The 13,696-nt window shown below is 44.8% G+C and overlaps 1 protein-coding gene across 3 annotated transcripts in view; it reads left to right on the top strand.

Annotated features, from left to right (window-relative positions):
- The window catches only part of RSU1 (Ras suppressor protein 1), a 200,959-nt gene that overhangs the window by 47,012 nt on the left and 140,251 nt on the right, over positions 1-13,696 (top strand). For all 3 annotated transcript variants that reach the window (XM_042991148.1, XM_007081261.3, XM_042991149.1), the window contains one exon: positions 10,931-11,051. In XM_042991148.1, the coding sequence (XP_042847082.1) occupies positions 10,931-11,051 (121 nt within the window). The remainder of the gene's footprint in view (positions 1-10,930; positions 11,052-13,696) is intronic.

The following is a 13,696-nucleotide window of genomic DNA, read 5'->3' as shown; positions in this document are numbered from 1 at the left end:
CTCCAGGCTCAGAGCTGTCAGCACAGAGTCCGACATGGGGCTCGAACCCACAGAACCATGAGATCATGACCTGAGCCGAAGTCAGATGCTGAACTGACTGAGCCACCCAGGCGCCCCTAAAAAGATGATTTTCAGTACAATGTGAAATTCACTTTTGATAACTTGTAAAAAATGTTCAAAAGCTCCACCTACTTTAGCTGCTGAAATTTACATTTTGTTAAATAAGAATTTGTAATCTTGAGCGGAATGCATATATATTGTTAACCTTGAATATAAACTACCCATTGTTTTACCAGCAAAAATGGACTTATTCGGGAATAGCAGAGAATTGCAATTTGCTGTGGCAAAACCATAGACAAGTTGGGAGAACAAAGGAGAGGGGCAGCTCCTCTGTGGAGGAGAGGGAGAAGTTGGGGATGCTGTTATAAACAAAAAGCCGGTTGGCGTAAACTGGTTGCTGGAAGTATAGTGGTTTTTCATTGGCTGAGTTGTGACTGTCTCTCATTGGCTGGTCTGTTGCCAGGGGGAGGAGGTAAGCCTTGCTTCCTCCGGCAGAGATGGTAAAGTGGTTATCTGTGTGCAAGGTCCAGCTCTTCCTCTTGGGGCTACAGTTGGCAAGCGGTAGGACGTGTGTGCTCCCCCTGCTGGCCTCCCAAGTCCATTTTAGTGAGATTTCCCTTGGGTAATTTTCACAGTATATACATATTTCAGTTCCCTTAAAACCTTGAGAATGAATGCCTTTCCCATTTCAATTTTTCTTTCTCTTTGCCAGTCAGCCTGCTAGGACAGAACGCCACTCTGATGTGATTGGCCACCAGTTAGCAAACTCATCCACGTCCTTTTCAGATATTTTTAGTATGAACCCTCTTGTCTAATTTTTGACTCTTCCTGTAGCCTTTTCCTCCTGCCTGGATATATGCTTTTCTGATCACCTGGTTCGTATCTGCAGGACCTGCCCCTCTTCAAATCTTACTCATCCTTCAGAAAGTTGAGATGAATTCTCTTCTTGCCCCACAAAGTCCGCCTGTCCCACCACGTGCACTGTGTGGCAGATGACGTGTAAGGCCCTCCCAAGTTTCTTAGACTCTGAAGGGCCGCCCTTACATACATCATGACTAGAGCGTGGAAAGAAGGGAGGCAAAGAACTAGCATGTATTGACGTCCTCCTCTATGTCTGATAGAAGCCACAGGCCTGGAGCCATCAAGCAGCTGGAGCTGGAAGGTGGAGGGCTTTTCACGGCCTCCAAGCTTCTGTGCTCACCATTGCCCTGCTGCCCCTCCCGATGATGTAGGTGTGCAGTTTAAATATCCCACCCCTGTCCATCTAGGAGGAAGCTTGGCCCTGGATCTTAACATATTCAGGTGGAAAAGTAGGGAGAATTCCAGAAGTTAAAAGGCGAAGGTGTTATTCTTAGAGGGGGCCTTCCCAAAGCTACTGGTGCAGGTTGTGTGGATTTTTCTAGCCATGGGCATTTATCCCCCACTCTCTTTCTTCCTCATGTAATTACTGCCTTCCTTGGCATTGAAATGTAAGATGGGGAAAGAAGAGAAGCAGCCCTGCGTGCTCTCTTGCTGAAGTCGTTCTTAACTGTAACAGAAGACACAAACTGTTGGCAAAGTATGTTGTGTTTGTGTATGAATTTGATGTCTCCCTCTTCATGTTAATATTCGAGGATTGAGGGGCATCTGCCTGGGTGGCTCAGTCGGTTAAGCGTCTGACTGCGGCTCAGGTCATGATCTCATGGTCCGTGAGTTCGAGCCCCACGTCGGGCTCTGTGCTGACAGCTCAGAGCCTGGAGCCTGCTTTGGATTCTGTGTCTCCCTCTCTCTCTGCCTCTCCCCCTACTCGTGCTCTGTGTCTTTCTCTCTCTCTCAAAGTTAAATAAACATTTTAAAAAAATATTCGAGGATTGAGTGTGTGTGTATCATATAATGATATTTAAGAGCCTGGAATAGCTCTTTTTATGACACTGAGCTTGCTTTCTGCATTGATTGAACTTTGGTTTTGTTTTCACATTCTCTTCCTTCTCACCATCTCATCACCTTCTCAGAACTTCTTAGGTATCTTTTTCTAGAGAAATCTCTGTCCTCTGCTTGTCCTTCACTACATGTCACTCCATTCCAGACCATCGAATGCCACTGCCTTTCCTCCCAGTGCTGCTTCTCTCACCCAGCTCCCTGCTTAAAGCTGTTCGCTGACATCCTGCCTTGCTGGCAGTGAAGTCTCAGGCCCTGGACTTTAATTCCCAAGGTATGTTCCTAAAAGAATTCCGGCTTTGGAAGTCCTCCTCAAGATTGTGTAGACCATTGCTTGGTTCTCTCTGGGCAGTTAATAAAAGATTCAGAAATCAAGTAAATTTTGCATCCTCAGAGGAGCAGAAATCTGTGCTTGTCAGCTTTTTAGGAGATTTGTTTGGCCTTGCATACACATTTTTTATAGCCCAGGGACATATATTTTTGCATGTTTGACTTTATACTGTAAAATCTGCCATAACGCTTGCTTGTAACTTTTCTTCCCTGATTTTTGTGGGATTGATTATTCTCAATGTTGCTGAAAGAGGAGGGTTTTGTTTTGGGGTTTTTTGTTTTGGTTTGGTTTGGTTTTTTGGGTTTTTTTTGCAGTGAATTAAGTCAGGATATTTTTGGTTAGTAAAATTACTTAAGCTGCAGAACCTTAAGGAGGCCCATGATAGGATACAATAAATGTGTACCTCTAGGTGTGGTGCTTAGTAAATACTGTTGATTAGCTTAAAGTCGCATTGCTGCTGTCGTTTGTAAAGCTAATAATGGTTTGGGGGATGTTGGCCTTTATTGGGTGGACATTTAGATATTTTGGTATTTTACTTTTACCTTGAGGAACATGTAGATCCTTTTAAATGAGAACCTGTTATACTGTTTCATAAACTTTATGTTTTTAAATAACCCATAACTACTGTAATTCACTGTTTTAATAGCTGCTTTGGGGAAAATCCCATGAAATCTGTAAAGCTGGTTAGCGTTAGTATACTTTTGAACTAAACATTCTTGGGCTAAGATATAATTAGTTCGTTACCCACCTTGTGTTTTTGGCCAGAAAACAAAAGTCATTAATCACTATAAATACAAATGACCTTTTTCGCATATAAAATTCTGAAGAGCGTAATTATTTGTATGCGAGACTAAAGAGATTCTTCTTTACAGGTAATCATTAAAATGGCATTCAAGACTGTGATTGCCAATTTGCTGGAAGAATTGGCATCTATATAATAAGTCTAGACGTCCTGTCTGTGGTAGGAATAGACGAATGTCCCTGTTACTGAGGATTAAAGGGACTGTCCTTTTACTCTGGCCAGGAATGCCCCAAGTTCATAGTTCATGTGGTTTCTGTTCTTTTGGTTTCTTCCCAACTTACCTTATTCAGAGTACAGGGGGATGGATGGTGGTTGACCAGGACTGAATTCATCCAATACTGGGGCAAGGAAACATTTGCTTTCACCACTTATGTGATCTTTGTTCCCTCACTGTACGGAGAATGAATAATCTCACTCCTTTGGATGTATTCGCATGGTTTTTGTAATTTTTCTAATAACTTTCTTGTAGCACTTTATCTTAGGGATCTAATAACTGGCCTCATTTAACTACCTGCCACCTTCCCTTATCCTTCTCTGTTAAAGAAATCTTACAAAGCAGCAGAAGCATGTCAAAGTCTAACCGAACATGTTCATTTGTTATGGCAATCAAGTCTCCTCTTTTTAATATAAATACAGGGTTTGGGGAAAGGTTTGGGGAAGGAGTACTGTCTGATTTATTTTGCTCTGCCTTATCTCATATGATGGTGTCTTTGGGCTTTGTGTGGCCTGTGGGTCAGTGGCACTCCGGAGATTGACGCGAGTTGGTAGCGTTTCACCCATTGCAGGGCCAGGAGCACACCCACCACTGGGCCATGTGCTGGTCTTAGCCCTGGCCGTGGGCAGTGGTTCCTATTAAGAACCCTCTCTGAGTCTCCCTCTTTGGACCCTTGGGGCGGGTGGCAGTCCCTCCCTGGTTTCCCATGTGGAGGCAATGGCTGAGCCCCGAATTCAGTTTTACAAAGAGGCGTGCAGGCTGAATCCTCTTGGCCTTCATGCTATAGCCTAGTGCCTTTCCTTTGTAGAAATCTCCAGATTAACTAAAACCCCCCAAAACAAGCCTGGTGTTTCTGCAAAAATAGTTAGGCACAGCGTAGTTCTAAGTACTCAGAAGTTTGGTGGAGGGTGGCGGGTAGGGTTCACAACTCCGGATTTCATACCCGTGCTTATGATGAAAACCTACATGTGTTCTGAGCGGCTTCCGGCTTCCCAGCAGCCGTGGGTGGTAACGTGGTGCATGGTCTATTGCTGCCCTTTTGTAGCTGAAGAGGACCCGGCTGTCGGTGCCAACCATATGGCTCTAAAGACCAATGCCTGACCCGCCGGCCCTTCCGTGGGTTGCACACAGGCGAGCGCCTGTCCTTATGTTTTGCAGGGTGCCTGCTGCTCCCAGAGCCTGTCACTCTTCTCAGTTTTGTTTCTTTGCCTCGGGCCACAAGATGCTTTTGTTCGAGAAGCCCCCGGATCGGCTGCACCCCAGCTGGTCTGTCTGTGCTGTCATTACCACCCAGCATTCTCCATTTAATTCTCCGTGTTTTGACGGCCAGAAGTGTAGCAAGGGGCATCTCTTCATAGGACCACGCTTGGTCATGATGAAGTTGCTGCTAAGTGACTTAATTCGATGAACTAGGGAATTCAGAACTTTGCCTCTTACATTGTTCTTTTTCCTCAGTATCTCACCATAAAGATTTGTATGGGTGTCACTGAAGCAAATGAGAGTTCATCCACCCGACGCACAGCAGATCAACAAAACTGACCAAGCTTTTGCAGTGGAAGAAAATAAGCTTTATCTGTTGGTCTGGTGCCACCCAAGAGAGTTGGGGGGCTAATACCCCAAAGTCCTGAACTCCCCAGTAGCTTACAAGTGAGGATTTTTTTAAGTTAATTTATTTTGAGAGAGAGAAAAAGAGTGGGGGAGGGTCAGAGAGTGGGGAGGAGAGAGAAAATCCAAAACAGGTTCCATGCTGTCAGCTCAGAGCCCCACGTGGGGCTCCATCCCACGAACCCTGAGATCATGACCGGAGCTGAAATCAAGAGTCAGACACTTAACTGACTGAGCCACCCAGGTGCCCCACAAGTGAGGATTTTTAAGGGCACGGTTTGAGGCAGGGTCTTCTGAGAAGGTGGATGCTGTTGATGGGAGGCCCATGAAGTCACGTTAACAGATACTGCTTAGTTACTTCTGGTGCTACTTCATCTGCTCCCGTGGAAGGGGTTCCATCCCAAGATACTTGGAATCTGAAAGATACCTCTGTTCTTCATGTTGGAGATTTCATTAGGGGCATTTGGTGCTTCTGTGTTGAGGGCGTTGCTGGTTAGCTGCCTGTAGGTGCTCAGGATAACTGGGTACATGTGTAAGCTAGTGGGGTTGTATACTTCCTGTTCCTTTGAGTGATAAGCAGGAAGTCCCGCCTCTTGGGCCTGGTTCTGTGTGTGCCAGGCCCAGCTGTGCCTGGGCGTCATATGACCTCTAGTGTTTGTTTTTTCCTCTGAACTGAGGATGTGGATGCTAGCTTCCTGGGGAAGCAGAAGCTGACTGGAAAGTATAGGATTATAGCCCCCAGGTTGGGTGGGTCAATCAACCATCTAGATTGCCTTTTGTGGGTTTTTTTTTTCCCCACTTTTCATCAACTCAGAGTCTCAGTAGCTTACTGAGGTGACAGAGAAGTCTTAATTTGGGTGATCTTACTTAGCATTATATCGTGAAGGAAGGGACATACGTACTGGATTAATGATTTTGATGTCCCCAGTAAATTAAAAGTTTTCTGAACAAAGCGTTGTCGTCCCTGGACCAGCAGCATCAGCATCCCCTGGAAACTTGTAGAAAATGCAGAATCTTGGGCCCCATCCCAAACCTACTGAGTCAGGAACTCTGTGGTTTGCATTACCCACCCCGCATCTGTGCTGTCAGAAGCCTTCCAGTAATTCCAATGTACTCGAATTACATCGAACGTTTGAGACCCCCCCCCACCCTAGAGCAGCATTATCTAGAACTTTCAGCAGTGAAGGGAATGTTTTCTATCTGTGCTGTCCAAACAGCAGCCACCAGCCATTTGTCATGTGGCTTGTGTGACCAGGCAACTGAATTATTAATTGTACCTAATTGCAACTAATCTAGATTTAAATTTATTTCTTTTTTCTTTATTTATAATACTTTTCATCCAATTCCCTTCCCTCCCCCCATCTTCCACCTCTGGTAACCATAACTCTGATCTCTTTTTTTCTGTGAGTTTGTGTGTGTGTGTGTGTGTGTGTGTGTGTGTGTGTGTGTGTTGTAAGCTTCCACATATGAGTGAGATCATACCGTTTTCGTCTTTCTCTGACTTACTTCACTTAGCATGATGCCTTCTAGGTCCATCCATGTTGCTGGAAATGGCAGGATTTCCTTTTTTATGGGTGAGTGGTGTTGCGTTATGTATACACACACCCCGTTTCATTGTCCATCCACGCATCGGTGGACATCTTGGTCCCTGTGACTAATGCCGCAGTGAACACGGGTGCAGATATTTTCTGGAGACAGTGATTTCATTTCCTCAGGATGAATACCCGGAAGTGGAACTGTCGGATCATATGGTAATTCTAGTTTTAATTTTTTGAGGGACGTCCATACTGCTTTCCGTCATGACTGCGCCTTGGGCAGCCCAGCTCCAGAGTGTACCTGTACTTTTTTTATCGTGATAAACTATAGGCAATAGTTTATTGTGATAAACTATTGTGATGAACTAGTAAGCTTTTAAAAACAAGTTACTGGTTATGGAATTGTTAATTTTACATCCCCGAACAAAACACTCCTCAAGTGAAGGTCCGATTGCCAGAACAGTCGTTTCTTCAGGTTTTTCCGTTGCACGAGACAGCTGACTCTTGCTCGCTACTGGGTCAACTGTTGATTAGAGTTGGAGCGCTCTGGCCTGTCCATTGTGTCCAGCGAGTGGTTTCTGAGGCTTCCTGCCAGAGGGAGCCTCACAGGGGGTGTTAATGTAGGAGATTAGGCAGGTCCCCTTCCGGCCCTGACTGGGGAGCCCACCCTGGGACTTGGGCTGACTCGTAGGGTTGTCCCAGAACTGCAGAGGCCGACTGCTAAGTCTGGCTGGCTCATGCTCCTCACGTCAAATGAGAATAACGTTCAGGTTCTAGATTTAGGAGGGCTTGAAGGAAAAGAGGCTCCTGCTGGGCTCGTTAGTCTGAATTGTTGTTAACTGCCAGAAGATAACTTGAGGCTAGTCCCTGGGTATAGCTCCTGGGGTGGCAGGACCACATCTTTGTCACCCTTGCTAAAATACAGCGGAAACTCTGGCCCGAGAGTGTTCCCAGTGGTCCTCTGATCCTGTGACTAAAGCAGAATGTGGCATTTAGGAGCCAGGGAACACCTGAGAGCGGTCAGGGACCTCTCTCTCAAACGTGGCAACTGGAGTCTTAAAATCAAAGCAGCCGTTTTTGACAGAAAATGACACTCAGTGCTCTGTCATAAGCAAAGTTCTACATGACTGAGCTTCCTAATTGAGGACCTCATTTGTTGCATTATTTAAATCCATATTGTTGATTTTCTTAATCCAGCTCTTTGGAGAATCGTAGAATGTTAAAGCCAGGTGGAAGAGAACTTAGAAAGGGTCACAATCCAGCCAGGACTCCTGTGTCCACACAGCACATGGCCCGCTGTTTCCCTTGTATACTCAGCTCCTTGTCGTCTCTGGACTTTGTGCTCAGCTGCGGTCACAGTCACAAACAGAACAGATCGACGAAAAGGCATGTTGCAAGGGTGTAATTAGAAATACGTCGGGGCACCTGGGTAGCTCAGTCAGTTAAGCATCTGACTCTTGTTTTGGGCTCAGTTCATGATCTCACGGTTCCTGAGTTCGAGCCCCACTCTGGGCTCCATGCTGACAGTGCGGAGCCTGCTTGCGATTCTCTCTCTGTCTCTGTCTCTCAAAATAAATAAACTTTAAAGAAAATAAATCTATCGATGCTGACCATTCACTTACATTTTGAAATACTTCATGCTAATGTGTCAGGCAGAGATCTTGAAAAATTTCACCAGAGTATTCTGACCGGTGACGTATTACTGCCATTTTTTCCCTAAAGGCTGCATTTGTTCATGTCGCATGTGTGTATAATTTAGTTATTGCACGGCTCATATTGTTAACTGGTTCTTTTTTTATGTATAATTTCATTAGAATTAGTTTTCCAAGCCCAAGAGCTGTTTCCCTTTATCGACTCTGAGACTTCTTTTGTAACTCACTTTCTTTAAATAGATCACCTTTCTCACTTTAATCCCAGACGTATTGAAATGCTAGGTGTTAAAAGTGTGGCTCTATACACATCATAAGCATTCTCTAAATACTGGCTGAAAGAGTGGATGCTGTCCCATCCAGCCAGGTCTGAATGTTAATTTCTTCTGATTTTTGCTACGGCCAGGTGGCGGGAATTCTGTAATTGAGAGAGAATATTAGCTGTGTAATGTTTTTCCCTTTTTAGCTTGAATGGAGTCTCAACAACAAAATTCATATGCATACAAAAGGCTGGGAGAAGTAGAGTAAATTGAATGTAGGGTTATTGTTTGTGTCCACAAAACAAAGCCCTAAATCACATTTAGCATAATTTGTGGTTTTAAATTGGACTGATTTAGCAAGGAGAGTGAAATAATCTCTCATCCTGTCAAAAAGGCGATACCTTCAGACCAGCATTTAATTGCATTGGCAGAGTAACTTGGGGAAGGCAGCAGTAATTCTGGCTGCATTATTCTTGGTTTGTGGCTAAATTGAGATCATCATTTTCTCCTGGTTGCACTAACTTTCTTTATTGCTCTTCAAACTAATCAGATGAATGCGGTGAGAGAAGCTTAGTGGTAGCTGGAGGGTGCACAGGGGAAAAGGGTGAGGTCCCCGAGCAGGGCTGACTAGCAGAGGTGTAGTCATCAGTAGAGCTGTGCCTTACACACTGAACGTTGTGGGGAGAGAAGAGTCAGCTGACAACACCCAGCGACTCAGCAGGTGCACCTGAGTGAACTTCTCTGCGATCCTTTATGCAACGTGAATGCCGTTGATTCCCCGCAAAGTGTCTCCCCGACCACACACCTATAAATGTGCTTTTAAGGCCAAACTGTACGGGTAGGGCTTCTATGCATTCATGTTGGTATCCAAGAGTACACTTTCTGGAGGTTAATTTCTAGCTGCCTCAATTTTCCCATGGAAACCCACCCTTTTGTCTCCTCCCCAAACCGTCCCCTTGAGTAACTGTGCCTTGTGCATTTTCCATCGGGACCGCTGCCACCTCCCAAGTGTCTGAATCCAGACTGATTCATATTCCTCACAATCCCTTCCTCCAGTGAAAGCATTTCCCTTGCCTTTACGAAGCCTTCTTCCCTCTAACGGAAGTCAGATCATCAATACCTTAGACATTTTATGAAGCTGAAATTGAGGACTCAGAACTGTAACGAACAGTGTGCCTGTCCTCCTTATTCTTGTTCCGCTGGGAGTTATGCACCAGAGCTCCCGCAGCGGCTCCCTCCTTAACTATTTCAGATGTCTGTTTGGAATCGGATGTATACCTTTGTAGTGGTTCTAAGTAAAGGTGCTCCTGGTTTTTCCCAGTCTTCCGGAGTGCGCCCTGGAGGGTGTTGTTGGGATGGGAAGTAAAGGCACTGACATGACCCTTTGCTGTGCTGTACCCAAGGCCCATGTCAGTGGTTTCGGTAACATGGGTAGTCTTGGTGTTAGAATTGACATGAACTGTGGACGAGCCAACAGTTTGTATCAAATGTTTGTAGGAAGGCTGGATTAGCGATGGGGGGCATCTGTTACAGATCTCCTTGCTACCATTGGAGAGTTAGTACTTTTGAGGTAAAGATGCCTTTGGCCTGCAAGTTGATATTTGCAAGTATATGCTCTATGGAAGGAAGACTCTTTTAGGTCCTCATTGGTTTATTTTAACCTTTGATGTGCATGCTAGTATTCATATAATGCTACTGAGTTGGTTTTTCATATTTCTTTGTAATAACAGTGCATTGATCTGTTGCTAATCTGTTGTAAAGTGTGTGTGTGTGTGTGTGTGTGTGTGTGTGTGTGTGAGAGATCGATCAAGGTGTAAAGACCAGAAACCAAAATCATGAAAGAGGTTGGTTGAATATTTCATCATTTGAGGTTGAACTTACATTGTGATTTAGTGCAGTGTAAAGAGAACAGCTCTTCATGTGGCCCCTGGGGTGGCTCAGTTAAGTGTCCGACTCTTGATCTCAGCTCAGGTCATGATCTCACGGTTCATGAGTTCGAGCCCTGCATCAGGCTCTGTACTGACAGTGGGGAGCCTGCTTGGGATTTTCTCTCTCCTCTCTCTCTCTGTCCTTACCTACTCATACTCTATCTTTCAAAATAAATAAACATGAACTTTAAAAAAAGAAAACAGCTCTTCAGATATCAGATTATTGAAACACCTTGATGAAGGTATCATTAACCAGGAAGGGCTTTGGCGTTTGCGGTCTCCCTTCAGGTAGAGGTGCAAGGAAACCCAAAGGAAGAAAACAGTCGTACTTGTGAGGCATCGTATGGCAGTTATAAAAGAATTTATGCTTTGGAATATTCACCTATGGGCTATTAATGGCAGCCTGAAATTCTCTCTTGCCCTTTAAAGAAGCGTTTTCATTTCTACTCGATGGTGAGTTGCGAACCTAAGAAAAACCTACAAAAAGTAATATGTATGTATATGTGAATCAGATGGTCATACTGGAGTTTCATCTCTCTTTCCTGGGCAAGAAAAACACAGTGTGTTGCTGGCGTTCCTTACGCAGAGCGAGGTTCCTGTATTCACACCCAGCATCTTTGTTTCCCTAGCTGTGCCGCCAAACATAGCAGAGCTGAAGAATTTGGAAGTGCTGAACTTCTTTAATAACCAGATTGAGGAGCTGCCCACACAGATCAGCAGCCTTCAAAAACTCAAACACCTGAATCTGGGGTGAGTATCCCTGGAGGAGAAAAGAACAGAAGAAGAGGAAGAGGGGGAGGGCGCGTGCAGGCTATGAGCACAGGAGGGACTGTGTCTGTTACTGACTTCTAATTTCTTTTTGTGTGGTAGGACTTTAACAAAAGTTTTACTGCTTTTAATATGTCTTTTCAGTGGGCTGCGTTATGCATATCTATTAGAGAAGTAATTGCAAAGCTAATTGTTGGTGCAGTAAGGGAGTGTGTGTGTGTGTTTTGTCATATTTGGTTTCTAACAAAATTTTATTTCAGTTACATTGACTGGAAAGGGACTTAATTTGCATAGCGTTAACTGTTCAGACCAGTTGCAGTGTGGTTGATTTTTTTCTGTTTTAAGTAGAAATCGTTTACAAAGCGTCTTCCTTCCACAGAAGTGAGGGGGGGGGAGGGAAGATACATTTCCGAACACTGCTCCATTGATTCTTACAATTCTTTTATGTAGTTGAGAGGTTATAATCCCGTGTCTTTCTTTGTACAAAGGTGAAGAGAGGAGGTTCGATTCAGCTGAGGTGGCAGAACCAGGTAGCAGTGAATAATAATAATACATCTGTTACTTTCCAGTTTTCAAAGTCCTCATGCCGGGATTTGACCCTCTCAACAATTATGAGGGACGTAGGATGGGCAGTAGTTTTCATTTTGTGGAGTGGAAGTCAGGCCCTTTCCGAGAGCCTCAGTGACTCTTTCCTGATTGCCCCTGAGCTTAGTGACCGAGCCAGGCAGAGGACCCCATTATCTGGGGTCCAGCCCTCTCCATGAGACTCCATAGATGACACCAGAACTTGGGCTTCTGAATCCCAGCTTCATTGTTAAAGCTGTGAGGTGAAGCTGTCCACTCATGCTTCATCTGCTGTGTGAAGTTGCATATTCATTAAATTATAGCCATTAAATGCTTTAGTTAAGCTAGTGATTTACATGGAATGGTGATAGAAGCTGGCCAGGTATTTATCAATTTCATAGGAAGCAGTCATGAAGAAAAAAGAAACATCTCATTCATGGAAGGATTTTTCGTTGAGCATATTCTTTCTAGGGGGAGTTTGGTTAGAGACTCATATGATGTTCACTCTGCTTAGGATATAATCTTAGAAAGATCCATGAGCATTCTCTTTCCTAATGTCTGAGGGGAAGTAGAGCTTAAAGGAAAAGGGGAATATGACTTAAATCAGATGGCTTTTACCCCTACACATATGGAGATTGTGTACCCATCTGGTAAAACAGAAAAGAAAGGATCCCTCATTTATATCTTTGTTTTGGGAATTATTAAGTCTTGATTTTAATTTGTATGTAAGCAAGAAGCTAAAACTAGATGTGTATACTAGCTGTACAAAACTTGGTACATTCTTACTGTTAATTTTTTGATTAAGTGGTTTAACGAGTCATTTATATATAAGGTGCCAGGCACAGTACCCGGTCCGCGGTAAGCAGTACGTTGTGTTGGCTGTGTCCATCGCCCTCGCCGTCATCATCACTTTCTTCCTTGTTTCATTTACTTCAGGACTATGTAAGTGTCTCATCTGTGTCAGGAACCTTTCTAGTGTTGGGGTTCAGTGGTGAAAATCACAGTCCCTGGCCTGAAGTGTGGGGGCGGAGCCAGCTGTAAATGAGCAGTGACGGTTCACAGCCACATCACTGACATGCTGGAGGTTGTCTGAAGGCAGGTGGGAGAGACCGCCAAGGGGGTTAGTCAACAGGTGAGGTTGTCTGAAAATTCCCATAGGGGGCAGTATTTGAGCCAAAATTTGATGCATGGAAATGAATTTCTCAGACTCAGAGGCAGAGGGAATGCATCCCAGGCTGCAAGAATGACATGATTGTGGGGCGCCTGGGTGGCTCAGTCGGTTGAGCGTCTGAATTCGGCTCATGTCATGATCTCACAGTTCAGGAGTTCAAGCCCCACGTCGGGCTCTGTGCTGACAGCCTGGAGCCTGTTTGGATTCTGTGTCTCCCTCTCCGTGCCCCTCCCCCCCTCATCCTGTCTCTCTCTCTCTCTCTCTCAAAAATAAATAAGCATTAAAAAAAAATTTTTTTTAAAAGAATGACATGGTTATAAGCTGAGAGTACTGCGTGTTCCACGCAAGTTGTTCAGTGTTGCTGAGTGTAAAGTGTGAGGCAGGAAGCAGTGAGGGAAGAGGTGCGGCCAGGTAAAGAAGCACGAGTGTCTGCTATTTCGTTCCTGAGTATTTCCTGAGCTCCCAACTATGTGCCAGGCACCGTTCTAGGTAGTAGCCATCCAACCTTTATGGAGCGTTCGTCACAGTTGGGGAAACCAACGATAAACAAATAAATGTCTACAATGGCAGGGTGGCCCTGGGTGCCAAATAAAGGCGCTCTGATTTTATCCTGCGGACCATGAGGAGCTTTTACGGCAGGCAGAACAGGAGGTATGAGAAAAGATTGGATTTTTGTAGGAAAGGTCATGCGGAGGGGAGGTTGGGGTAAGAAGCGGTCAGGACACCCCTAAGCACGCTGAATTAGTGTTCCAGGTGAACTAGGGCAGTGGCAATGCCCAGCCAGGAGAGGGGTTTTGTGTGAAAAATACTTAAGAGCTAAAACTCACAAGACGGTCACTGATGGTATGGGTGATGCCTGGGGGTCTGTCTGGGCAGCTGAAATAGAAATAAA

This window comes from Panthera tigris, chromosome B4, assembly GCF_018350195.1.
Source record: "Panthera tigris isolate Pti1 chromosome B4, P.tigris_Pti1_mat1.1, whole genome shotgun sequence".
Classification (NCBI taxonomy): domain Eukaryota; kingdom Metazoa; phylum Chordata; class Mammalia; order Carnivora; family Felidae; genus Panthera; species Panthera tigris.
Note: the sequence above shows the minus strand (reverse complement) of the source record. Positions and strands in the feature narration are given on the sequence as shown.